At 41.2% G+C, this 25,830-nt stretch overlaps 1 protein-coding gene across 2 annotated transcripts; it reads right to left on the bottom strand.

Annotated features, from left to right (window-relative positions):
* Window positions 1–284: 284 nt before the first annotated feature.
* Window positions 285–13,102, bottom strand: LOC129816219 (conserved oligomeric Golgi complex subunit 3-like). Of its 2 annotated transcripts, XM_055870452.1 has the most exons (23): window positions 12,891–13,102; window positions 12,230–12,376; window positions 11,862–11,923; window positions 11,558–11,723; window positions 11,308–11,382; window positions 11,070–11,162; window positions 10,838–10,963; window positions 10,644–10,724; window positions 10,478–10,521; window positions 10,242–10,368; window positions 10,040–10,131; window positions 9,221–9,360; window positions 8,830–8,990; window positions 6,600–6,708; window positions 6,252–6,370; window positions 5,969–6,058; window positions 5,607–5,727; window positions 5,237–5,325; window positions 3,466–3,600; window positions 2,492–2,567; window positions 2,258–2,385; window positions 1,722–1,820; window positions 285–1,492 (listed from the first exon to the last, which is right to left on the bottom strand). In XM_055870452.1, the coding sequence occupies exons 1-23, from the start codon at window positions 13,074–13,076 to the stop codon at window positions 1,463–1,465; spliced, it is 2,496 nt and encodes an 831-aa protein (XP_055726427.1). In that variant the 5' UTR covers window positions 13,077–13,102; the 3' UTR covers window positions 285–1,462. The 2 variants fall into 2 exon arrangements, with proteins under 2 accessions (XP_055726427.1, XP_055726428.1); XM_055870453.1 differs by lacking the exon at window positions 12,891–13,102 and having other exon boundaries at window positions 11,862–12,107; window positions 12,230–12,303.
* Window positions 13,103–25,830: the final 12,728 nt, after the last annotated feature.

The raw sequence follows: 25,830 nt of genomic DNA, 5'->3' as shown, positions 1-25,830 counted from the left end.
TACAACCTTCTGCAGAAGATCCAGGGCTATATTACCTACCAGCAGGCCTCAAGTCCACAGAAGGTCACGCCCCAATATAGCCTGGTCTCTCAAATGGAGAGACTGAAGACATCTCTGGACAAGCACCACTCAGTCAAGAAGAGAGTTCAGATAGCTACCAAAGCCAAATAATTCATTTTTCATTAAATTATATTGAATTCAGCAACTTATCTAGTCTCAAAAACTGCACAATGAGACAATAGTGCTTATGTATAGTGTGAACAATGAGACAAGGACAGCAGATATACTAATTTGTCATCCTTTTTAATCAGATTGTTCATGGATAAATACAGTAGTTACACTATACACACACACACACACTTCTTCTATACAGAGGATGTCAAAGAAAAAGCTGCAGTTAAAGTTTACATTAACTTTGTAATTCATTGAATGTGGGAGTAGCATTAGGCAAATATATCCATAATATATTACATTTCTGAGTAAGACCACTGACTTCTCCATTCCTTTACAGTGCAAAACTGCTATCGACAAAGGTCCATTAACACCAAGTTATAGAGAAGTTCAAGCATCCCAAATACAAAAGAAAAGGTAAAAAAAAAAAAAAAGTTCTCAGGGTACTTTTTTTTTTTTTTTTTTTTTTTACATGTATGCAACAAGTTGAAACATCAATGGAGAGAGCAGGAGGAAGAACTACCATTTGGAAACCACTGACAGTAAAACAGAAGGGTTCCTTTATTAAAAACAGACCAAGGGAGCAGTGTTAAAACCTGAGAGCCCTGCAGCACAGGCTGTCATAGACCAGAGATCTCCGTGTTCATAGAGAAAGGCGTAGAGATGTTACATATCGTGCAGCATGTTTCCTTTTCATTCCGTCTCTTAATCCATGAAGCATAAACGTGGCGGCTGCTCGTCGCTCATTAGCTACCCGACTAATGAATAAAGTTCTATCTCCTCTATTAGCCTGGTTAGAGTGTCCTTATTCCAGCCGCTCAACATTCACCCTTGTTTCCCATTTGCTACGCTCACTGAATGTGCCAACTTATCTTGACTCAGAAATGTTTTATTATGATAAGAGAAATACAGTTGATATAGCCAATAACCCTAGTCTGTGTGGATCTCTCCCACATAAAAAAGTAAGCCCAACACCTTTAAATTTTAGTTGAACAAATTGATTCAAGATCAGTACCAAAAAGAAAGTCTTCATTTCACCTGATCCTACCAACTGAGTGATTGAATGCCTAACTAGACCACAACATGCTCGGAAGCTGTTGGTTGTGTCTGTGTTTGGGGTATCTTTGGCCTTGTGTAGGATCTTTGCAGGTCGAGGGCCAAAGACTAGCACAGTCCTTCTCCTAGACTTTTGCTCCACAAGCTCCAGGTCTGGCTAGGTCAGGGCTGGATTAACTCTCCTGTCCACCCTTCTGTCCAGACCAGACAGAGCTCTGCTGACCAGGCCTTCAGGTTACTTATTCACAGACAACAGCAGGTTAATCTGAAGAAGAGAGAGCGAGGACTCACTCCACTAAAAACATCCAGCATGACTTTGAATGTCGCTTCAGACACCACTACACACAGTGAAAAGCTGAATAAACCAAGGTTGAATAAATACACTTGAAAAAAGATCTTTAGATCAAACAGCCATTTCCAGGAAGAGATTGTAAAACCTTGTAATACCTTGCCCTTGGTTATGATTTTGTAAGTGTAGCTAGTACCAGGCTTACCTGTTCCATAGAAGGGCAAGCGATGATCTGAAGGTCCTCTCCACTGTATTCCTCCTGAAGCAAGGCGTGCAGTCTCTGGAACACCTGCTGGATGTTGTTCTGTGGGAGAAAACAGCAGGTTAGTCAGAGAGCTGCTGGAGAGAAATTATCCCCTCGCTGGTCCCCTTTGTATCCCAGTTGCCATGTCAACGGTGTTATTGTGCACTTAGATTCACTTACTGTAGATTAGCACCTAGCTGTGCACAAAGAGCCATGATAATTACTGAATAATTATTCATTTTTAATAAGCAGGAACAAGGCTTAAAAAAAAAGTATCTGCAAATTGCTCAGCCTGAGCACCTGCTGAAAATATTCTATTTGTTATGTAGGTGTGTACTAAAAACTCCTATGAGCTCCTGTTACGCTACAGGGTTAGCCTGGCCCAAGATCTGTTAATTTGTACTTTGGCAAGACAGCAGAAACATATCTGGGACCAGGCTAGTACAGGGTTGGCTAAAGGAGGAGAGATTAAACTCCACTGTCTAACAGACACCCACCCGGACAGGCTTGAAGAGGATAAACTCTGTGTCTCTGTTGGCCAGGTACAAGGACATGCTCTGTAACGTGCTTGGCAGCTTGCTCTTCATCACCCTGTAGGTAGCCATCACTATGTCGTTGATCTTGGCTAAAAAGGGGAGAGAGAGAGAGTGTGAGTCATTTCTCAGTTCCAAGCCTTCATTCCACCATATGATTTAGAGGTTTCACTGAAATATGATGATACGGTTTCGTACCTGGCTGTGCCCAAGGTTGTTGGGAGAGGTTGTACGTGGGACCTCCTTGGATGGCCATGGTTTTCAGGGCGGACACCTGAAACAACACAAGACAAGTTCCCATCTTCCTCAGTGAAGGACAACGTGAGTTAGACTTGACTATAAGTCCTATTCTAGATTGAGGAAGGCATTTGCTGAAAGTGCTATATACAGGTACCTGCCAAAATAAAAATAAACACTTGAGTAAATGAGGGACACAAAAGTAAAGTAGGTGCTTTCACACAGGTGTGGATCCTGAATTAATTAAGCAATTAACATCTCATCATGCTTAGGGTCATGTATAAAAAATAAAAAAAAACAAGTAGCCCATAATTTTTGCTACCATGGCTGGAAGAAGAGATCTCAGTGAATTTGAAAGAGGGATCTCAAAATAGCTCAAGGGGTTTAAAGGGTGTGTGTAAGTCACCAGATCTCAACCCAACAGTTATGGGAGATTCTGGACCAAATTCTGGAATTTCTTGTGGAAGAATGGTGTCACATCCCTGCAATAGAGTTCCAGACACTTTGTAGAATCTATGACAAGGCGCACTGAAGCTGTTCTGGCCCAACACCCTATTAAGACACTTTATGTTGGCATTTCCTTTAATTTGGCAGTTACCTGTAAGTCCAATTCATTATAACCACTTTAAGACTGTATGACTTTTAATACTGTATGAGAAAGACCATGGATGATAGGCACTGAGTAGATTCAGAACAGAAGGTCACAATGTTTTAAAACGAAACCCATCACATTTGAAAAGGCCTAGATTCCAGTAGAATAAGATTCACCTTTGAACAGCCCTTTATCTTTCAGTTTTACTGCACAAAATCATGACCCTCAGTCAGTAGTCAGTGAATTACCAGAAAAAGAAAAGAGAAAGTCCAAGGTCATGTTTTTGAAGTCTGAGCCCCAGGCTATCGGTCTGCCTCTCCTCTCTGTCAGACTGACACGTTACCTTGGTGAGAAACTCCTCCAGATTCCCAACAAAGAGGTGAGTCTGCTGCTGGATGAACTGCTCACAGCTAAACTTCAGATGACGGTCCACGTCCTTCTTCGAATCTATGTAGTGCTCCTTTATCTCCGGTGATCCCTAAGGTCCAACAGAGAGAGAGAGGGGTTAGTAACTAGTAAGTGGTAGTATAGATGAAAAATGACATATACTGCCAGGTTTTCCTGACATAGGGATAGGACCAGGAGTTTTTGGATTTCTTAACCTTATACTGTTTTACAAAGTGGGATTAAAATCGATGTCATTTTTTCTCAACAAATTACACAAAATACTCTGAGGTCTAAGTGGAAAAATATTTATTTTGAATTCTTAAGATGAAAAAAATTCATAACTAAAATAGTCGTTGCATAAGTGTTCAGCCCTTTTCTTTCAGTAAGCATAAAATTATTTTACGAGCAACATTTGGCTCAACAAATCACAAATTACATGGACTCACTGTGTGAAATATTAGGGGTAGAATTTTTTTATTGACTAACCCTTCCTCTGTCTCCATACATATATCTTTAGGTCTCTCAGTCAAGTATTGCATTTCAAGCATAGATTCAACTACAACGACCAGGGAGCATTTCGAAAGCCTCATAAAGAAGGTCAGTGGTTGGTAGATCGGTAGCAATAACAAATCATAAGCATGGTCAAGTTAATAATTATGCTGTGGATTATATATTAAACAACCCAGACACATCAAAGAAAGTCAATCTTCTGAACTGAGCTGCAGGACAGGAATGAAACTGCTCAAGGATGTTACCATGAGGCTATTGATGATTTTAAAACTGCTTCAAAGTTCATGTCAGTGATGGTAGAAAACTAAACATGGATCAACAACTTTGTAGTGACTCCACACTAATGGCCTCAATGACAGAGTGAAAATAATACAAATATATAGAATAAAACTATTACAAAACTAAAGTAAAACTGCACCATCAAAACAAAAAAGACAGGAAATGAACACACTTTTTGGCATAAATGCAAAGCCTTATGTTTGGAGCAATTCCAACACATCACTGAGTAACTGTATCCTTATTTTCAAGCATGGTGGTGGTTGCATCATGGTATGGGTATGCTTGACATTGGCAAATACTGGGGAGTTTTTCAGGATAAAAAGAAACTGGATGGAGCTAAGCACAGGCAAAATCCTAGAGCAAAACCTGCTTCAGTCTGCGTTACACCAGAGACAGGGAGAGTAAATTACTTTTCAGCGGGGCAAGCTATAGCCTATAACACAAGGCCAAATCTACACTGGAGTTGCTTACCAAGAAGACTGTGAATGTTCCTGAATGTCCACGTTACAGTTTTGACTTAAATCAGCTTGAAAATCTATGGCAAGACTCCAAAATTGCCATCTAGCCATGATCCAACATTTTGACAGAGCTTGAAGAATTTTGAAAGGAATACTGGGAAAATATTGCACTATCCAGGTGTGCAAAGCTCACAATAAGACTCTGCTGTAATTGATGCCAAAAGTGTTTCTAACATGTATCGCCTCAGGGTGCTGAATACTTATGCAACGACTATATTTTAGTTATTTAATTTCTAGTAATCTTTTATTTTTTCTCTCTCCACTTTGACATTAGAATATTTTGTATAGATTTTTGGAAAAAAAGGACCAATACATTTATCTCACTTTGTAACACAAAATGTGAAGAAAGCCAAGCGGTCTGAACACCATTGTAAGGCACTGTATATGTATTCTATATTTAAACCAAATCAAAAACTTTACCTCCAATAGAAATTCTAGGATGGCATTGTGGCTGTTGAGTCTGAAGAAACCAGGGACAGATTTTGGGTTCATCATTTTGAAGGCAGCATCTGATTTGAGACAAAAAAAAAGAAGATTAATCTTGCTTAAGAAGGATTAGAGTGCCCTCTAGTGTTACAAATGAAATACGATGGCTGAAATGAGTGCTAAAACAGGAACACTTCTACCAAAAGCTACAAGTTATACAGTATCTCAACTTATTACCACTATTATAATAGTCATATGTGCATTTGATGGACACAATAGGCATTCCCCACTGATAGTGACAATATAATGACAGGTTTTATGGAGCCAGAACATACATCCGCTGGCCTAATCTCTCCCTTCTCACCTCTGGTTCTCTTCAGGTCCAGAGAGATCTCCTTGATGGCAAAGTCTGTGTGGAAGGGAGCGATCTGTTCCCTCATGATCAGCAGGTGTTTGATCAGAAACAGCTGACCGTCTACCTGTGTCTGGACAAGATGAAGTCATAGCGCTAAATATAACATCTGAATAATCCAAATGTAACCTTGTTCCAAAAACAAAACTAGTATTGAGCCATTTATAGAGGAAAAAACGAGTAACATGCTAATCGCAAAGCTACAGTTGTATTTCTCAATTACACCGTATACAGGCAGAAACGTATAATACAACATATCACATGCACTGCTCCAACCAAAAAATAAAATTTAAAAAATACAAATCGGCACCAACCTTGTTCTTCAGGATGACATCGGAGGCTTTGAGCAGGGAGTGGATGCAGGCAGACAAGGCCTCTTGCGATAAGCCCTGGAAGACTGCTCTCTGGAGGGCCAAGAAATTCAATGCATCAACACAGGGACAACATGGTGGATGGTAGATTAAAGAGATCAAGAGGAAAGGTCAAATGGCATCACGAAATGGACTAGGCTCACGATTCATTCATATGACTATATCTCATATGCTCTCATACATCGAAGAGTAAACGTGCAAAATGCCAGATAATCCAAGCACTCACATCTATGCACCTATAGAGCTTGGACAAGCAGACCAGCGTCCGTCTGACTGTGGGGTACCACATGCCATGCAGGTCAGCGGGAGAGATGGATGGCTGCAAGCGGGACGAGTCTATACTACCTGTATGGAAGGAAAAGAGAGGAGGGCAGAAAGGTACAACAGTAAGACTTATGCTTCTACACCTGCATTGCTTGCTGTTTGGGGTTTTAGGCTGGGTTTCTGTACAGCACTTTGTGACATCAGCTGATGTAAGAAGGGCTTTATAAATACATTTGATTGATGAACAGAATGCACTATTCACAACATATAAAGATAAGATATCCCTTTACACTCATTTGTAAACACTGACTTGCGTTACTGGCTCTCCTGTCATTTGGATCTTCAAGCTGCACGTCTGAGAATGACGACTCCTGGGCCATTAGCTTCATCTGCTCTTCCTTCAGGCTCTGGGCAATTTTCTGTAACCCCACGAGCGAGAAAGAGATGGATTACAAACTGTCTTTATGTTGTATCGAAGACAGCTGCAGGTAGAACTTGCCCGTAGGCACAGATCTAGGATCAGCACACATCCACCAAATCTTAACCATTAGGGGGGGGGGGGGGTGTAATAGGAAATACTAGGTGAAAAGTGAAGAGCAGGCGCAGATAAAGTCAATCATAAATCAATCTGGTTTATTACAAGTTGCAACAGCACAGAAGCTGAGAAAAATGTAATGTCTAGCTGGCCTCTTAGAGACAAGCCCTTTATATTTTAAAATCAGACAGCACCAAGTGTTCTGTAAACACCAACCCCAGAGGCTTGTAGGAAGACAAAACTAAATGCAGTGACTATCAGCTGCTACAGAATCACATAATACAATAATAATCAAGTGGCCCCTGTCCTTGTACCTCCAGTCTGGCGTCAATTACAATCAACAAAACATTGCACAAACAGAACACTGGAAATCATGTGTATTACAGAAAGGGAACACTTAACTGTCTAACTCTTAAATATTCCAATTACAGAGGGGAAACAGAAAATGTACAGTGGCTTGCGAAAGTATTCACCCCCTTGGCATTTTTCGTATTTTGTTGCCTTACAAACCCCTCAAAAAATGTCTTTTGATTCCAGGGGGTATCATTTGATTTACACAACATGCATACCACTTTGAAGATGGAAAATATTTTTTATTGTGAAACAAACATGAAATAAGCCAAAAAAACAGAAAACTTGAGCATGCATAACTATTCACCCCCCACCCAAGTCAATACTTTGTAGAGCCACCTTTTGCAGCAAGCTTGACACATCTAACCACTGGGATTTTTGCCCATTCTTCAAGGCAAAACTGCTCCAGCTCCTTCAAGTTAGATGGGTTCCACTGATGTACCGCAATCTTTAAGTCATACCACAGAATCTCAATTGGATTGAGGTCTGGGATTTGACTAGGCTATTCCAAGACATTTAAATGTTTCCCCTTAAACCACTCAAATTATGCTTTAACAGTATGCTTAGTGTCAGTCAGGTTTCCCCTCAAGAATTTCCCTGTATTCAGCATTATCCATCATTCCTTCAATTCTGACAAGTTTCTTAGTCTCTGCCGATAAAAAACATCCCCACAGCATGATGCTGACACCACCATGCTTCACTGTGGGGATGGTGTTCTGGGGTGATGTGAGGTGTTGGGTTTGCGCCAGACATAGCGTTTTCCTTGATTGCCAAAAAGCTCAACTTCAGTCTCATCTGACCAGAGTACCTTCTTCCATATGTTTGGGTATTCTCCCACATGCCTTTTGGCGAACACCAAACGCATTTGCTTAATTTTTTCTTTAAGCACTGGCTTTTTTCTGGCCACTCTTCCATAAAGCCCAGCTCTGTGGAGTGTACGGCTTAAAGTGGTCCTATGGACAGATACTCCAGTCTCAGCTGTGGAGCTTTGCAGCGCTTTCAGGGTTATCTTTGGTCTCTTTCTTGCCTCTCAGATTAATGCCCTCCTTGCCTGGTCTGTGAGTTTTGGTGGGCGGCCCTCTCTTGGCAGGTTTGTTGTGGTGTCATATTATTTCCATTTATTAATAATGGATTTAATGGTTCTCCGTGGGATGTTCAAAGTCTCTGATATTTTTTTAGAACCCAACCCTCATCTGTATTTCTCCACAACTTTGTCCCTGACCTGTTTGGAGAGCTCCTTGGTCTTCATGGTGCCGCTTGCTTGGTGGTGCCCCTTGCTTAGTGGTGTTGCAGACTCTGGGGCCTTTCAGAACAGGTGTATATATACTGAGATCATGTGACACTTAGAATGCACACATGTCAACTTTATTTAACTATTATGTGACTTCTGAAGGTAATTGGTTGCACCAGATCTTATTTAGGGCCTTCATAGCAAAAGGGGTGAATAAATATACACAAACCACTTTTCCGTTTTGTTATTTTCACTTCACCAATTTGTATTATTTTGTGTATGTCCATTACATGAAATCCAAATAAAAATCAATTTAAATGACAGGTTGTAAAGCAACAAAAAAGGAAAAAACGCCAAGGCACTGTACCTTACATTTGTATCTAGGGGTGACTCACTGAAAACAGCCACATCAGACAGACCCACCTCCATCATCTCCAGTTTCTCAGGATAGGCCAAGTCCCCGGGGGCGGGGTTGTATCCGATGATGTCAGTCTGGATGTAGATGTGTGTCCTGTAGACCAGCCTCTCCTGGACATCCTCCAGCATCTGTTTCACCACCGCGTCAAAGGCCCCCAACTGACCAGCTACAAACATAGTCAGTGTATCATTTCAAATCCAAAGTGCTGGAGTACAGAGTCAAAACAACTACATTTGTCACTGTCCCAATACTTTGGAGCTCACTGTATATTGCCATCTTGTATGATAAGATGTTCTGGTAAATGTAACATAGAAGTGCATATTTCCTACAAAGAGTTAACTGTACCGGATCGTTAGAGTAACCAGAGTAGGTCCTTTGGATTGTGAACAACAGTACCGTTGTTGTGGACGTGGTCCTCCAGCATCTCATTCTTGAGGATGCCACAGAGCTCTGACAGGGTCTCTAGGTGGATAACGTGGATGATGAGTGGCCGCAGGACGTCGTAAAGCGACAGACACAGCTTCTCCAGCAGCTCACTAGAGGGGGTAAACCCGACGGCAAGCTCCATTATTCCCATTCACATGTCAGACTAGCAAGCACAAGGCTCAGTGAGTTAACTCACTGCAATATAAAGGTCATATTTGAGTCGTCCTCTTCAAATAATATGTTGGAAGTGTATTTGTTGCTCCAAGCGAGAAACACTAGCTAGTATATGAGCAAGCTAGATAATGATTTGCGTCTCACTGTGTAGAATTGTAAAGCTGCCGTTTTAGATAATGAATGCCTAAGTTAGCAATTACTACAGTAGAGCCATCACATGCTGTAGCAGATACTATTGAGAATACTGACCAGGAAATAGCCATTCATGTGAGCCTTGCCTTCAAGACAAACACCCTGTACATATACTGAAGTAGAACGGGCAGGGCTCTTTGCTTCTCAGTTACAGACACAGCTTCTTCTGCAGCCCACTGGAAGGTTAGATACATTTACACGACACTGTGTTGAATTGTATGGCTGCCCTCAGCAAATTCAGTTAATGAAAACCTGAAGTCAGCAATAGAGGTGTCATGAGCTTCAGCAGATACTATGGTGAATACTAACCAACCAGGAAATAGCCCCGCCTCCTTGACAAACATATGCAGAATGTGTTGTAGGACAAACTGTACATGCTTCTTACTCACTCCTATACCAGCACTAGGGGATGGTGCTACTTACTCTAGTCTGGTCGTGGGTTTGGAGAAGAACTCATTGTAGAGCTGGTGCTCATCCTGACAGACGTGAACCATGAAGGCACAGCCACTACGCACCTGGGAGGAGAACACAGGACAGACAGAATCGGCACTGGCAAACCATGTTGAAGGCTTCTCAGATAAAAGTGAATGGATTCTAGTAAAAAAATATATACATGTGGTCTTACTAATGCACAGTGGTCCTTGTTGTTTTGACTGGTCAGGTCTGTGATGGTGGATGTGATGCTGGGGCTGAGGAGCTGCTCTCTCTGGTCCAAGTAGCACTGGTGGATCTCCTCTAACAGCTGGTGGTACCTGGAGATACCAGAACGTGGGAAATAATTATACGTAGATGACAGAAAACATTACATAGGTGAGGTGCTCCTGATAATGGCGTTTTAGCATACAAGAGCCCCATACTTACTCAGGAATTCTCTCTGACCTCTGCTCTATTTGTTCAATCAGTGTCTGAAAGAACAATCACACAATTATTAATCTCTAGAAAGACAACACATAATTGCATACCAAAAGAAGGGTGGCTTAGAATGTTGATGGTAATTCCAAAAGAAAAAATAAGTAATTATACTAACTCTGACTTTGGGTGCAGCTGCTCTGAACTTGACATAGTACAGTGTGAAGGCATTGTCTGCGTTAGCCAGACCCAATGGATCCTGAAAGAAAAGTATATTCTAATCAGACATACAACTCAAGAGCAAAGACAGTTGATTGTGTACCAGTACCAAGTCACTATCGATAATAAAAGTGGCCGAGGAGTTCTTCCTACCCTTTTTGTTAACTGGTTGGTGAGATTCTGCATAGTGTTCACAGTGTGAGTCTTCATGAAGTGCATAGCTTTAGACAGACATTGTTTGAACTTGGCCAGATACACTGGGTAGTCCTTAAAGTTTGGCTGTAGGTGAAAAATAACAGAAATAAGTAAGTCATAACACAATATAGTGACACAGCTCTACAGTAGAATACGGACACTTTCCATTGTGAGCTGAAAATATACTTACATGGGACGAAACATACTCTATACAGTCATCCAATTTTGAAAGCATTGGTATAAATCCTTCACTGTTTACAGACAGTGTGGGTGAGTTTAATTTCTGCAAAGACAGAGCGAGAGAGATGATGACCTTTTGCAATGCTCGGGTTAGGAACAAGATTCCCCTTCAGAGACATTTGCTCAAGGATTTCAAATGTCACAGCAAAGGAGGATGGATAAGAGGTTTAATCAGAAAACCAGCATACTGTGTTGAGGTTCTCCAACTCATTGAAATAGGAAAGCTTCTGCTGTATGCTCTCAGCCAGATCCACCAGTTCGGACTGTTAAAGAGAAAAGTATATGTTGGCAGGGAACTATGATTTTGATAACAGGCTGACATTTCATGTCCGATGTTGCATTCCATTACAAATGGAAACGGGTCCATACTACTATGATCTGTTGGTACCTTTTGTGCCGCTGACAGTCTCACAGCCTACATGTAAAATGGTTCTCTACCTGTTCTTTAAGGAGCTGTTCACAAGCCTCATGGAGGGTGCCTGTCTTGTTGGATACAAACAGGTACTGCTTCTGCAGAGAGTCCAGGTGCTCAAGGGCAGCATTCACGTCACTCAGAATAGCATCACATTGTTCCTGATAACAATTGAGATGCTCTCTGGTTTTCCTGCAGGAATAACACACACGGAACATTCCAGTAAATTCCTCAGAGATAGAGATCTAATGCAGTTTAGGATGCACTGTATACAAATCTACTTTCAATTTGAGAGATCAGCAAGTGGAAAGACATGAACATCAAGTTCACCTGTGCTTAGCTCCTTCATCTTGATCCATTTGTGTCTGTAGCTTTGAAAACCAGGAGAAAAACTGCAACGCAAAGAACACTGAAATAGCTAACTACTACAACAAACTAACACATGCAACAATCATATGATACGAAAAATAGTAGACAGTAAGGGCATGTAATGACAGTGTGTACGTGTGTGTGCCTCAGAGGCTGCGTTTATACAGGCTGCCCAATAAGTATCTTTTCTCACTAATCGGATCAGCTCTGAAAAAGAGTTGATGGGATTGATCAAAAGACAATTTGTGGAGAAAATATCAGAATTATTAAGCTGCTTTTGTAATGACAGCCAGAGTGGTAGCATTGAAGTGTAATGAAAAGCAACACACCTGTTGTGCTGTCTCTATCCTCTCATTCTCCAGATCAAGCATCTGAAAGCCCTTGAGCAGGACATCTTCTGTGGAAGCTGGTACAGTTGTCGTAAATGGGGAACGTAAAGAGCGGGATGTCAGGCTGCACAAGTCTTCAATGGGCAACTGGATAGGGAACGCAAATGCGGTTTAAACCAACACATGACACAATCAATACTGTCATAGATCTCAAAATATTAAACAGTTAGAGCTATCTTTACCAGGTTTGATTGACAGGTTACTATGATATGAGGTTATGATTCGATGACTAATGGTATGGTATGTTAGTGAGAGTTAGCTAAGCCTACTCACAGAAGTCATCAAACAAGCATATCAACTCTGGCAAGTTGTTAGCAAAGTAGCTCGTTAGCCTAGCTGGCTAGTGGCTACTAACTAAGACTCAACAAACGACGTGGCAGACGGTTGCTAGCTAGCTATATATTTGAACTGGCAGCTAGCTAGGTTGAGTTGTGACACTAACTAATGTTATGCTCTTTAGCAAGTCCCTCCTGACAATCCTACAATGTAATCAACCAATTTTCCTTCTGGAATGCATCTTTGCACCTGTCAACTAACTGCTAAATCGGTGGTAGCCTAGTTAGCTAGGTTATTAGCATTAGCAGCTAGCTTGTCAACTCACCTCTGCGGGAATAGGGAGGGTTTCAGCGGCAGCTCGGATGTCCAGAATAGAGTCCGTTTGTTTCTCTGTCAGGGGAGCCATGGCATCTGTCCGCCGGTCCCACTGTGACAGTTTTTCACGCGTTTCTTTATCTGTCAGGTCCAGAAAAGAATGGTCTGTAGACGCCATCATCATTCTCAGCAACATTAAACGTCAGCAACAGAGTACTTCCTCTTCCGGAAAAATAGGGGGAGGACTCTGACTACAGCATCCAATGGTATGACTACTTTTCAGAACAATTTCTTACTCATTGGTGGTTGAAACGCTTAAAATGTTGCACACATAAATAAAGGTGATAAAGGAGTGGGTGTTCTCAGGAGACATTTAGTGAACAGTGTCCCAGTACATAACTGGGATCGTGCTCCGACCCATTCAGGACACCTACTAAAAATTGTGCCTGTGGAAGGACCGCAGCATCATCAAGGATCCCATACACCCCAACCACGAGCTGTTCACTCCCTTACCGTCGGGTAGATGGTATTGGCTCATGAGTTCTGATACCAACAGGCTCAGAGACCGTTTCTACACAGCAAATGTTCTAGTGTTAAGTCAACACAGACTATAGTCTATATTGGTCCACACTTTTGAGTGTTAAATTAACACTGTGCTTAGTGCTGACCCTGTTACCCTTTGTCAGTGTTAGATAATTAACACTTTCATTGTTATGCAATAACACCCTGTGTAGTATTTTTAACACTATGAAGTGTATATAGTTTACACCAGTGGTGTTATGCAATAATACCTCATATAGTATTTTTAACCATTACACAAGCATTTCGCTACACCCGCAATAACATCTGCTCAACAAGTGTATGTGACGCCAAAAATATATTTTGATTTGAAGAGGTGCGTAACCCTTGAAAAGGTCACTCAGTGTTGGGTTAAGGACATTACAATAATAGTCTTTATTGCCACATGCAAGTGCTTATAAAGACTTTACAACTGGCAGGAGACGTACTCACACTTTAAATAAACATAACAATAGCCTACTAAAACTGGTACAACACTTCCACTCACAGGTCACCACTAAGCCATTCCTCAATATAATTACCCAGTGTGCCTTGCCTTTTCAAGTGAATTGTAGAGTTACCACCTATTACTGTATTTGTTAGAGACATGGTTGTTGAATTCATACTGTACATGTTCAGTCCTGTGGACTTCAAGTGAGTTTATACTTTAGGCAAATGCCATCATTGAAATTAATCTCTTTATGACAATACATTACATACTGTATATCATACGGCCTTGCTTTGATGACCAAGTTTTACCCTAACACAGTGGTGTTAGGAACCTCCTGGTTTACAGCCCACATCAGGACTGCAAATCACATTATTCTGGCTTGCAAAGTGATGTGTAATTCCTATTAGAAACCAGTCAGAGTTAGGATATCCATCAGTTTTTATTCACCCACAACCTGCATTCAGAATGACTGTCAGTGTTAGGAACATTGACAAAGGAGTTTACCTAAACCATTTAAACTGGATCAATCATTTCAGTAACAGGCACATCTAACTAACTGATTGGATTAGTTTAGAAGTTTAGATAAAATTGTATTCATCTTTGTGCTGCATAAGATTAATTAATTAATCAATCTCCATGCAAAACCACAGATATTAAATACAATCCTAAAAAATCTAGGTACAGTAGAGCATGCTGGGCAAAACGATGATGATGACATGGTTTTGATGGGAATGTTTTACTCTCCAAAGAATAAAATGGACACAATCACACTCAACACTGATTGTTAACACCAACACTGGGGTTATTTTACACCACTAAGTATTCATTTCATTTTCGTTGTTGTTAATTGAACTCCTGAATCAACACTAGAAGTGTTACACTGGAAATTCAAAACTTGGTAACACTGGCATATTTGCTGTCTACAAATGACCAACAGAACTTGAGACTTCAAACAGTGAAATGCTTACTTGCAAGCTCTTCCTCAACAATGCAGTAATACTAAGTCAGATAAAAATACACACGTGAATAAAGAAATATACAGTGCCTTCGGAAAGTATAAAACCCTTTAACTTTTTCCACATCTTGTTACGTTGCAGCCTTATTCTAAAATTCATAAAATTCAATGTTTGTCCTCATCAATCTACACACAATACCCTATAATGACAAAATGAAAACAGATTTCTTTAAATGTTAGCAAACAGAAATACCTTATTTATGTAAGTATTCACACCTTTTGCTATGAGACTCGAAATTGAGCTCAGGTGTATCCTGTTTCCATTGATCATCCTTGAGATGTTTCTACAACTTGATTGGAGTCCACCTGTGTAAATTCAATTGATTGGACATGATTTGGAAAGGCACACACCTGTCTATATAAGGTCCCACAGCTGACAGTGCATGTCAGAGCAAAAGCCATGAGGTTGAAAGAATTGTCTGTAGAGCTCCGAGACAGGATTGTGTCGAGGCACAGATCTGGGTAAGAGTACCAAAACATTTCTGCAGCACTGAAGGTCCCCAAGAACACAGTGGCCTCCATCATTCTTAAATGGAATAAGTTTGGAACCACCAAGACTCTTCCTAGAGCTGAGCAATTGGGTGAGAAGGGCCTTTGTCAGGGGGGTGACCAAGAACCCAATGGTCACTCTGGAAGAGCACAAGAGTTCCTCTGTGGAGATGTGAGAACCTTCTAGAAGGTCAACCATCTCTGCAGCACTCCATCAATCAGGCCTTTACGGTACAGTGGTCAGACGGAAGCCACTCCTCTGTAAAAAGCACATGATAACCCTTTTTGAGTTTGCCAAAAGGCACCTAAAGAGCTCTCAGACCATGAGAAACAAGATTCGCTGGTTTGATGAAACCAAGATTGAACTCTTTGGCCTGAATGCCATGTCTGGAGGAAACCTGGCAACATCCTTAAGGTGAATCATGGTGGTGACAGCAGTATCCTGTGGGGATGTTTTTCAGTGGCAGGGACTGGGAGACTAGTTAGGTTTAAGGCAAAGATGAACGGAGCAAAGTACAGAGAGATCCTTGAGGAAAACCTGCTCTAGATTGCTCAGGACATCAGACTGGGGTGAAGATTCCCCTTCCAACAGGGTAATGACGCACACAGCCAAGACAATGCAGGAGTGGCTTTGGGACAAGTCTCTAAATGTCTTGAGTGGCCCAGCCAGAGCCTGGCCTTGAACCTGTTTGATCATCTCTGGAGAGACCTGAAAATAGCTGTGCAGCGACGCTCCCCATCCAACCTGACAGAGCTTGAGCGGATCTGCAGAGAAGAATGGGAGAAACTCCCCAAATACAGGTGTGCCAAGCTTGTAGCGTCATACCCAAGAAGACTCAATTCTGTAATCGCTGCCAAAAGTGCTTCAACAAAGTACTGAGTAAAGGGTCTGAATACTTACATAAATGTGATATTTCCAGTTTTTTTGTTGTTGTGCAAAAACATATGAAAACCTGCTTTTGTTTTGTCATTATGTGGTATTGTGTATAGATTGATAAGGTTTTTATTTACTTAATCCATTTTAGAATAAGGCTGTAACGTAACAAAATGTGAAAAAAGGAAATGGGTCTGAATACTCTCCGAATGCACTGTACATGCTACCGGGGTGGCAGAAAACATTACATGCTAAATACACCGTCCACGAGCATGCGTCATCGCACATGTGTTGATTTTGTCCATCCACACCCAACTCGATCAGTACACGCAGGTAAAAAAAATTAAAACCAACTGTGAACCAACTATATTATGGCTGAAATGTGTTTAATTTTTGAGCAACCCAACCAAAACCACATGTGAGTTATAGATCTGTCATTTTCATTAAAAGCAAGTCTAAGAAGCAGTTGATCTGTTCTTTGTGTGCTATGGCTACGCTAACCATCCTTAAGTTTAGTTTTTGTGTATACCAGCTTTAAACTGCTGAATGTACAATACCTTTGGTTGTTGAAAATATTTCACAGCGGAGCGATTTTTGCATTTTCACCTTTAATTTGGGGGCATGTCGAAACACACATGAAACATTCGTGGACATTAAGGTAGCTTACTACTGCTAGCCCATTTGTCTTGTGTGGGAAATTGTTTAATAACATATGAAATGTCTATGGTCCTTTTTTATGCAGAATTTTGTCCCTGAGATATACAGAATCGGAACCTAGTAAGTTATAGTTAGATTTAAGTTATCTTTAATTAATCTCTCCTCTTTTCTCTTTCAAGCAACCACTTGGGTTTGTATCTTCCTGATTTCCAATAAGGAGGGGACTTGTCCATCTCAAATTCAGACGATCATTCATGTGCGCAAGCGGTGTGGGAAATGATTGAATTACATGTATGTGTACATTTATTTTGCAGCGCTTGTGCACTCAAGGTGGCCGGTGAGGTTAGTAGTGCACAGGTCAGCGGTTTCTTCACTTGCACCCACAATTGCACCCACAACTGCTAATAACCCATCCGCAACCACCCAACTACACTACATGACCAAAAGTATGTGGACACCTGCTAATCGAACATCTCATTCCAAAATAACAGGCATTAATATGGAGTTTGTCCCCCCTTTGCTGCTACAACAGCCTCCACTCTTCTGGGAAGTATTTCTAATATATGTTAGAACGTTGTTGCAACAAGAGCATTAGTGAGCTCGGACACTGATGTTGGGCAATTAGGCCTGGCTCACAGTTGGCTTTCCAATTCATCGATTGAGGTCAGGGCTCTGAGCAGGCCAGTCAAGTTCTTCCAGACCGATTGCGACAAACCATTTTTGTATGGACCTCCCTTTGTGCACAGGGGCATTGTCATGCTAAAACAGTAAAGGGCCTTCCCCAAACTGTTGCCACAAAGATGGAAGCACAGAATTGTCTAGAATGTCATTGTTTGCTCCTGAGTGGCACAGTAGTCTAAGGCACTGCATCTCAGTGCAAGAGATACAGTTCCTGGTTTGATTCCAGGCTGTATCACATCCGGCCGTGATTTGGAGTCCCATAGGGCGGCACACAATTGGTCCGGGTTTGGCTGGGGTAGGCTGTCATTGTAAATAAGAATTTGTTCTTAACTGACTTGCCTAGTTAAATAAAGGTTCAATAAAAATAAATGTAAAAAATGATTCATTATTCCTCATCCACCAAACTTTACAGGTAGCACTATGCATTTGGGTAGGTAGCGTTCTCATGTCATCTGCCAAACCCAGATTCGTCCGTTGAACGGCCAGATGGTGAAGCGTGATTCATCACTCCAGAGAACGCGTTTAAACTGCTCCAGAGTCCAATGGTGGCGAGCTTTACACCATTCCAGCCAATGCTTGGCATTGCGCGTGGTGATCTTAGGCTTGTGTGCAGCTGCTCGGCCATGGCAACCCATTTCATGAAGCTCCTGATGAACAGTTATTGTGCTGAAGTTGCTTCCAGAGGCAGTTTAGAACTTGGTAGTGAGTGCTGCAACCGAGGACAGATGATTTTTATGCGCTACTCGCTTCAACAATAGACAGTCCCGTTCTGTGAGCTTGTGTGGCCTACCACTTCTTGGCTGAGCCGTTGTTGCTCCTAGACTTTTCCACTTCACAATAACAGCAAAACAGTTAATATACTAAATAAGCTTTTATAAAGCTTAAAGATCACTTTTACTTCCTCTAGATAGTCAAGTTTGATCGTCTTCTCGGCGCTCCACCAGGGCCGTGACCGACCTCGGCAGGGCCGATCCGAGGACCTCACTAAACCATCCAATCGGTAGTAGCGACGGGCGGTGTGTACAAAGGGCAGGGACTTAATCAACGCGAGCTTATGACCCGCGCTTACTGGGAATTCCTCGTTGATGGGAAATAATTGCAATCCCCAATCCCTATCACGAGTGGGGTTCATCGGTCCCTAACCGTGCATTGATTCTCTCAAGATGTTGAAAGAATAAATCATGTCTCTGCCCCAGTTCCATTTCTATTTTACTGCAAGAAATGCTTAATTCTGCACAAGTTCATATTATATTAGGCTATGTGAGATGTTATAGAGCACATAGTCAGTGTCCAGAGTTTTGTTAGGCTGCTATTCCATTTAAATAATCTGAACAGTATAGTTCCCTTGACGTGCAATTACCCGCCTTGTAGCCCCATGGAGAACCAAGCTGTGTAAATCAATGACACAAAATGTCAAACCCATCAAATGCCTTGCTTGTTAGTGCTCACTAGATTAGTGTCATAGCTGCAACAGTGCGTGAGGATTGCCAGGAAATCACATATAAAAACCCCATCAAAATATGTTGATGTATGTCGATTTTGTGTATAAAGCACTCTTCTGGCAAAAAATTATGTTTTTCCTCCAGGTTTTCTTCCATTTTCTGCAGTTACAAACTAGGATGTGGAACAATGTCACATTCAAAACAACTGGGAACTGGGAACTTAGAAATCTCTGACTTCAGTGCGTACAAGACAACTAGGAACTCAGGGAAAAAAACAAGCTCCGACTGGTAAAAATCCTATTGAACAGTCATTCAGCTCAAATTCCCATTCAGGAACTTGGGCCCCTTTCTAGATCTCCGACTATCCGTCCTGAAGATTACTGAAGTCATGATTTGACCTCGTTTTTTTCGGACAACTCTCTGCAAAATGCTTCCTTCACAGTTTGAAAACAGTGATGAACATCACATGTAGCACCAACAGGCATGTGGGGGGAGGGTTCTTGAAATGTAACATCTCATCAAAATCTTGGAGCTGGGAGCCAGCGGACCATTCAAACCGTTTTTGCAATACAAAATTCTCCATATCCCAAAGGGAGGCGTGACAGTGACATGATTTCAGAGGAATGGCGACATGAGACTACCTGTCTTGTGTCTGTTGAATATGTACAGCACCTCACAGTCATCTCACATACAGTATGTAACGTAGCAGGCACTTCAATCATCCTCTTTTACTACTTCACCAAATCTTTCCCAAACATTAAAATACTGTTCTGGCCTTCCCTTCTATTTCTGTTCAACTCCATTTTGCATATTTTCTCTTATTGAAACTCTGACATTGTCCTTTTTGCCTCAGTGAATCAAGTTAACTTTTTCTTCCCAAGTTCCCAAAATAATTTGTCAATTGGTGTGTAGGCCTATTTGGTGTGCTAGTTAGGCTCTAAAGCTTAGGCTACGCACTAACATGCTGTCCACACCGCGAGCGTTGCAAAAATAAATGTACATAAATGTTATTCAATCATTGCACACACACTGCACGCGAGAGTGTGCGTGGCCAGGCACTAAAATAGAAGTTGGTTATATTTATGACGCTCAACGCGCTGCAAGTCCTGTCTCTCAAATCTCCTCATTGGTTTTTCGAAGCATATACCCATGTGTCACGCCCTGACCTTAGTTATCTATGTTTTCTTTATTATTTTGGTTAGGTCAGGGTGTGACGAGGGTGGGTATGCTTGTTTTGTTTTGTCTAGGGTTTTTGTATGTCTAGGGGTGTTTGTAAGTCTAGGAATATGTAGGTCTATGGTGGCTTGAATTGGTTCCCAATCAGAGGCAGCTGTTTATCGTTGTCTCTGATTGGGGATCATATTTAGGTTGCCATTTTCCCTTGGGTATTTGTGGGTTCTTATTCTATGTTTAGTTGCCTGTCTGCACTAGCCATATTAGCTTCACGGTTCGGTTTGTTATTTTGTTTGTTTTGTTCAGTGTTCATTCTTTAAATAAAGAAGAATGTACGCTTATCATGCTGCGCCTTGGTCTCCTCCCTACGACGGCCGTGACACCATGTGGGTGATTGAAAGACACTCCAGTCGGTTGTAGTAATGCACAGTAAAGTTGGTTGCCAACCGCCATATCAAGTCCAAAGAAGAAAAAGAAGCCTGTAGGAAGGAGGAGAGATGATGAGAAACAAATTTGGTTTACCATTTTATCTGTGGATTAATTGTCAGAGTAGAGGACCTTGTGCATTTCAGATAAAATAACAACCTAATGCTTATATCCCAGGACAAATTAGCTCGCAACAGCAAGCTAGCTAGCTAAATTCCCATAAATGTTTAGTGCTTTTTGACCTGTCCCCAAATTAAAATATTTGGTTCAGAGTTTGTTTTGATATTTTTACCTACGTGTCCTGATTGCTTCTGGTGTGGGTGAACAAACCCTGTTCCTGCAGCTACCCAGTACTTAATTTGGAAACCAAATGAAATCTGTTCAATAGTAACATGTTTTCACAACGAAAAATATTCATTAAACTGTTGACTGCCCCTGTCTCTGGGCTCTGGAGAAACAAATAAAGGAGATAGGGGACAAGATGGAAACTCATGGTGGTTAGATATTCTGTAGCTAAACGTAAAGTGTCAATCTACTAATTATGAACATTAAAAAAAATCCCTATTACTAGGCTATTCAAAATCTAAAACAAATTCACTATAATTGTAGGCTAGATCTGAATGTGTTCAATGTAGACCAATTATGTAACAATGATATCTTAAATCAGTATTTAAAAGAAAAAATATTATGCCATGTGTAATATGCGGTTGGCTATGTATTTTATAATGGCACAATCATTATTTTAATTCAGTTTTTGGGGGGGGCTTGGGCTCGTATATAGGCCTATGCTTATGTATAAGCTCTAATATGCATGTGAGTGTTTTGAAATAATCATCACCTTAGAAAGCGCTGTCCATTTTGTTGTTAGGCTTTGAAACAACATCACCAATGACCATGTTTTCCATTCAGTTTCAACCTATTGTTCAACCTATTGTTGAACTTCTTTCTTCAAATTGATCATTCACAGTGAGGTGAGTTATAAAAGCACATACTGTTTTGATGATAAGTCTTTGATGTGATTTTCGATTTGCATTTGTATTTATGTCTGAGTGGTTAAAGAGACAATAGAGCCATGAGTACCAGGCCATTAGCCTGATGATTGTTGGCGAGTTGGGTAGGCTACTACTAATGCATGCATTATTTGCTCGCTTTGAGGACAATACAGTGCCACCGACACGGCCCGCTACCAAAATCTGCGGGCTCTCCTTCACGTGGCCAACGTAAGTAAAACATTTAAAGGTGTTAACCCTCGCAAGGCTGTCGGCCCAGACGGCATCCCTAGCCGTGTCCTCAGAGCATGCACAGACCAGCTGGCTGGTGTGTTTACGGACATATTCAATCAATCCCTATCCCAGTCTGCTGTTCCCACATGCTTCAAGAGGTCCACTATTGTTCCTTTTCCTAGGAAAGCTAAGGTAACTGAGCTAAACGACTATCGCCCCGTAGCACTCACTTCCGTCATCATGTCATGAAGTGCTTTGAGAGACTAGTCAAGAATCATATCACCTCCACCCTAACTGACACCCTAGACCCACTCCAATTTGCTTACCGCCCCAATAGGTCCACAGACGACGCAATCACAATCACACTGCACACTGCCTTAACCCATCTGGACAAGATGAATAGCTATGTAAGAATGCTGTTCAGCGACTACAGCTCAGCATTTAACACCATAGCACCCTTCAAACTCATCATTAAGCTCAGACCGTGGGTATCGACCCCGCCCTGTGCAACTAAGTCCTGGACTTTCTGACGGGCCGCCCCCAGGTGGTGAGGGTAGGAAACAACATCTCCACCCCGCTGATCCTCAACACTGGGGCCCTACAAGGATGCGTTCTGAGCCCTCTCCTGTACTCCCTGTTCACCCACGACTGCGTGGCCATGCACGCCTCCAGCTCAATCATCAAGTTTGCGGACGACACTACAGTGGTAGGCTTGATTACCAACAACGACGAGACGGCCTACAGGGAGGAGGTGAGGGCCCTCGGAGTGTGGTGTCAGGAAAATAACCTCACACTCAACATCAACAAAACAAAGGAGATGATTGTGGACTTCAGGAAACAGCAAAGGGACCACCCCCCTATCCACATCGACGGGTCAGTAGTCGAGAAGGTGGAAAATTTTAAGTTCCTCGGTGTACACATCACGGACAAACTGAATTGGTCCACCCACACAGACAGCGTTGTGAAGAAGGCACAGCAGCGCCTCTTCAACCTCAGGAGGCTGAAGAAATTCGGCTTGTCACCAAAAGCACTCACAAACTTCTACAGATGCACAATCGAGAGCTTCCTGTCGGGCTGTATCACCGCCTGGTACGGGAACTGCTCCGCCCACAACCGTAAGGCTCTCCAGAGGGTAGTGAGGTCTGCACAACGCATCACCGGGGGCAAACTACCTGCCCTCCAGGACACCTACACCACCCGATGTCACAGGAAGGCCATAAAGATCATCAAGGACAATAACCACCCGAGCCACTGCCTGTTCACCCCACTATCATCCAGAAGGCGAGGTCAGTACAGGTGCATCAAAGCGGGGACCGAGAGACTGAAAAACAGCTTCTATCTCAAGGCCATCAGACTGTTAAACAGCCACCACTAACATTTAGTGGCCGCTGCCAACATACTGACTCAACTCCAGCCACTTTAATAATGGGAATTGATGGAAATTATGTAAAAATGTATCACTAGCCACTTTAAACAATGCCTCTTCATATAATGTTTACATATCCTACATTACTCATCTCATATGTATATGTATATACTGTACTCTATATCATCTACTGCATCTTGCCATCTTTATGTAATACATGTATCACTAGCCACTTTAAACTATGCCACTTTATGTTTACATACCCTACATTACTCATCTCATATGTATAGACTGTACACTATACCATCTACTGCATCTTGCCTATGCCGTTCTGTACCATCACTCATTCATATATCTTTATGTACATAATCTTTATCCCTTTACACTTGTGTGAATAAGGTAGTAGTTGTGGAATTGTTAGGTTAGATTACTTGTTGGTTAATACTGCATTGTCGGAACTAGAAGCACAAGCATTTCGCTACACTCGCATTAACATCTGCTAATCATGTGTATGTGACAAATAAAATTTGATTTGATTTTATTTGATAATTAGCGGAGGAGTGGTGACCACCCCCTCTGATAGCTTGCACATTATTTGAAAAATGTAGAGGAAAAATCAAAATAAATAAAAAGTTTGGGTTTGGAATTTGTTCGAAGCTGCAAAGACAATTTTTATCTTTTTACAGATGTTAACGAACCATCAGTACTGTACCCGTAATGTGGGAGTTGGACGTGAATGAATTTGCAAAAGCAAATTTTATTAATTAATCAATGATGATGAATAATCATACCTTGATAGGCTATCTGGGAATTAAACTTTAATTAACCTGAGAAGTTGGTTCCTCTAGGTTAATATGGGAAGTTTAGAAGTGTCTCATTTGATTGAAAGAACTTTAAGGTATGTTCAACAATTTAACTTATTAAATTTAATTAGACGATGATATCCAGTCAATGGAGATTGTATGGATTATCATAAGTGTAAACAGCAGTTCAGATGTTAGGGTACATTCACCACTAAGTTCACTTCTTAGTAAGACCAAAGACACATGGGATTCCTGCTGGAGGTGGGACTTCCTTCAGTACTGGGTAGTTTGGACTGAGCTTTGGACAAGCAAATTTACATCATTACTGATGAATCAATATTAATGATAAATCAAACTTGTATATGCTGTTTGGGAATTAAACTTTAAATTAACCTGAAAACCTTGTTGATCTAGGTTAATGTGGAAAAAGTTTACATTGTCTCATTGTAGAAAAGTAATCTATTTGGATATTATTTAAAAGATCTACTTGATAAGGTAAATCTGGCAATGTTACTTCTTAGTTAAACTTCTTATGGCTGCAATCCCGGTAACGGGATGATATGACAACAGCCAGTGAAAGTGCAGGGTGCCAAATTCAAAACAACAAAAATCTCATAATTAAAATTCCTCAGACATACATGTGTTTTATAACATTTTAAAGGTAATCTTGTTGTTAATCCCGCCAAAGTGTCCGATTTCAAATATGCTTTTCAGCAAAAGCACTACAAACGATTATGTTAGGTCACACCAAACCACAATAAGCACAGCCATTTTTTCCAGCGAAAGATAGCAGTCACAAAAAGCACAAATATAGCTAAAATGAATCACTAACTTTTGATGATCTTCATCAGATGACACTCATAGGACTTCATGTTACACAATACATGTATGTTTTGTTTGATAAAGTTCATATTTATATAAAGAAATCGGAGTTTACATTGGCGCGTTAAATTCACTAGTTCCAAAAACATCCAGTGATAGTGCAAAGCCACATTGTTTCAACAGAAATACTCATCATAAATGTAGATGATAATACAAGTTATACACTTGGAATTATAGATATACCTCTCCTTAATGCAATTTCAGATTTCAAAAAAACTTTACAGATAAAGCAAACCATGCAATAATCTGAGACGGAGCTCAGAACAAGAGTCAAATTAGCCGCCATGTTGGAGTCAACAGAAACCAGAAATTACATGATAAATATTTCCTTAACTTTGATGATCTTCATCAGAATGAACTCCCAGGAATCCCCAGTCCACAATAAATGCTTGATTTGTTCGATAATGTCCGTTATTTATGTCCAATTAGCTACTTTGGTTAGCGCGTTTAGTAAACAATTCCAATGTCACAAAGCGCGTTCACTAAAACGTGACGAATTGTCCAAAGGTTCCGTAACAGTCAGTAGAAACATGTCAAACGATGTATTGAATCAATCTTTAGAATGTTGTTAACATACATCTTGAATAACGTTTCAACCGGAGAATTACATTGACTTCAGATGAGCGATGGAACGGAGCTGCCTCTCACGTGAACGCGCGTGGTCAAAGCATGGTCACCTCATGGCAGTGGTGATTCATTCCTGTCTCCTTCGGCCCCCCTGCACAGTAGAGTCATCAGTCAAAGTTCTATTGACTGTTGACATCTAGTGGAAGCCGTAGGAAGTGAAAACTCATCCATATCTCGCTGTAATTTCAATGGGAACTTGGTTGAAAATCTACCAGCCTCAGAAAAAATCCAAACAGGAAGTGGAACTTCTCAGGTTTTTGCCTGCCATATGAGTTCTGTTATA

The sequence above is a fragment of the Salvelinus fontinalis genome, chromosome 19 (genome assembly GCF_029448725.1).
Source record: "Salvelinus fontinalis isolate EN_2023a chromosome 19, ASM2944872v1, whole genome shotgun sequence".
Classification (NCBI taxonomy): domain Eukaryota; kingdom Metazoa; phylum Chordata; class Actinopteri; order Salmoniformes; family Salmonidae; genus Salvelinus; species Salvelinus fontinalis.
The sequence above is the reverse complement of the archived record's forward strand: the minus strand, read 5'-3'. Positions and strand labels throughout refer to the sequence as shown.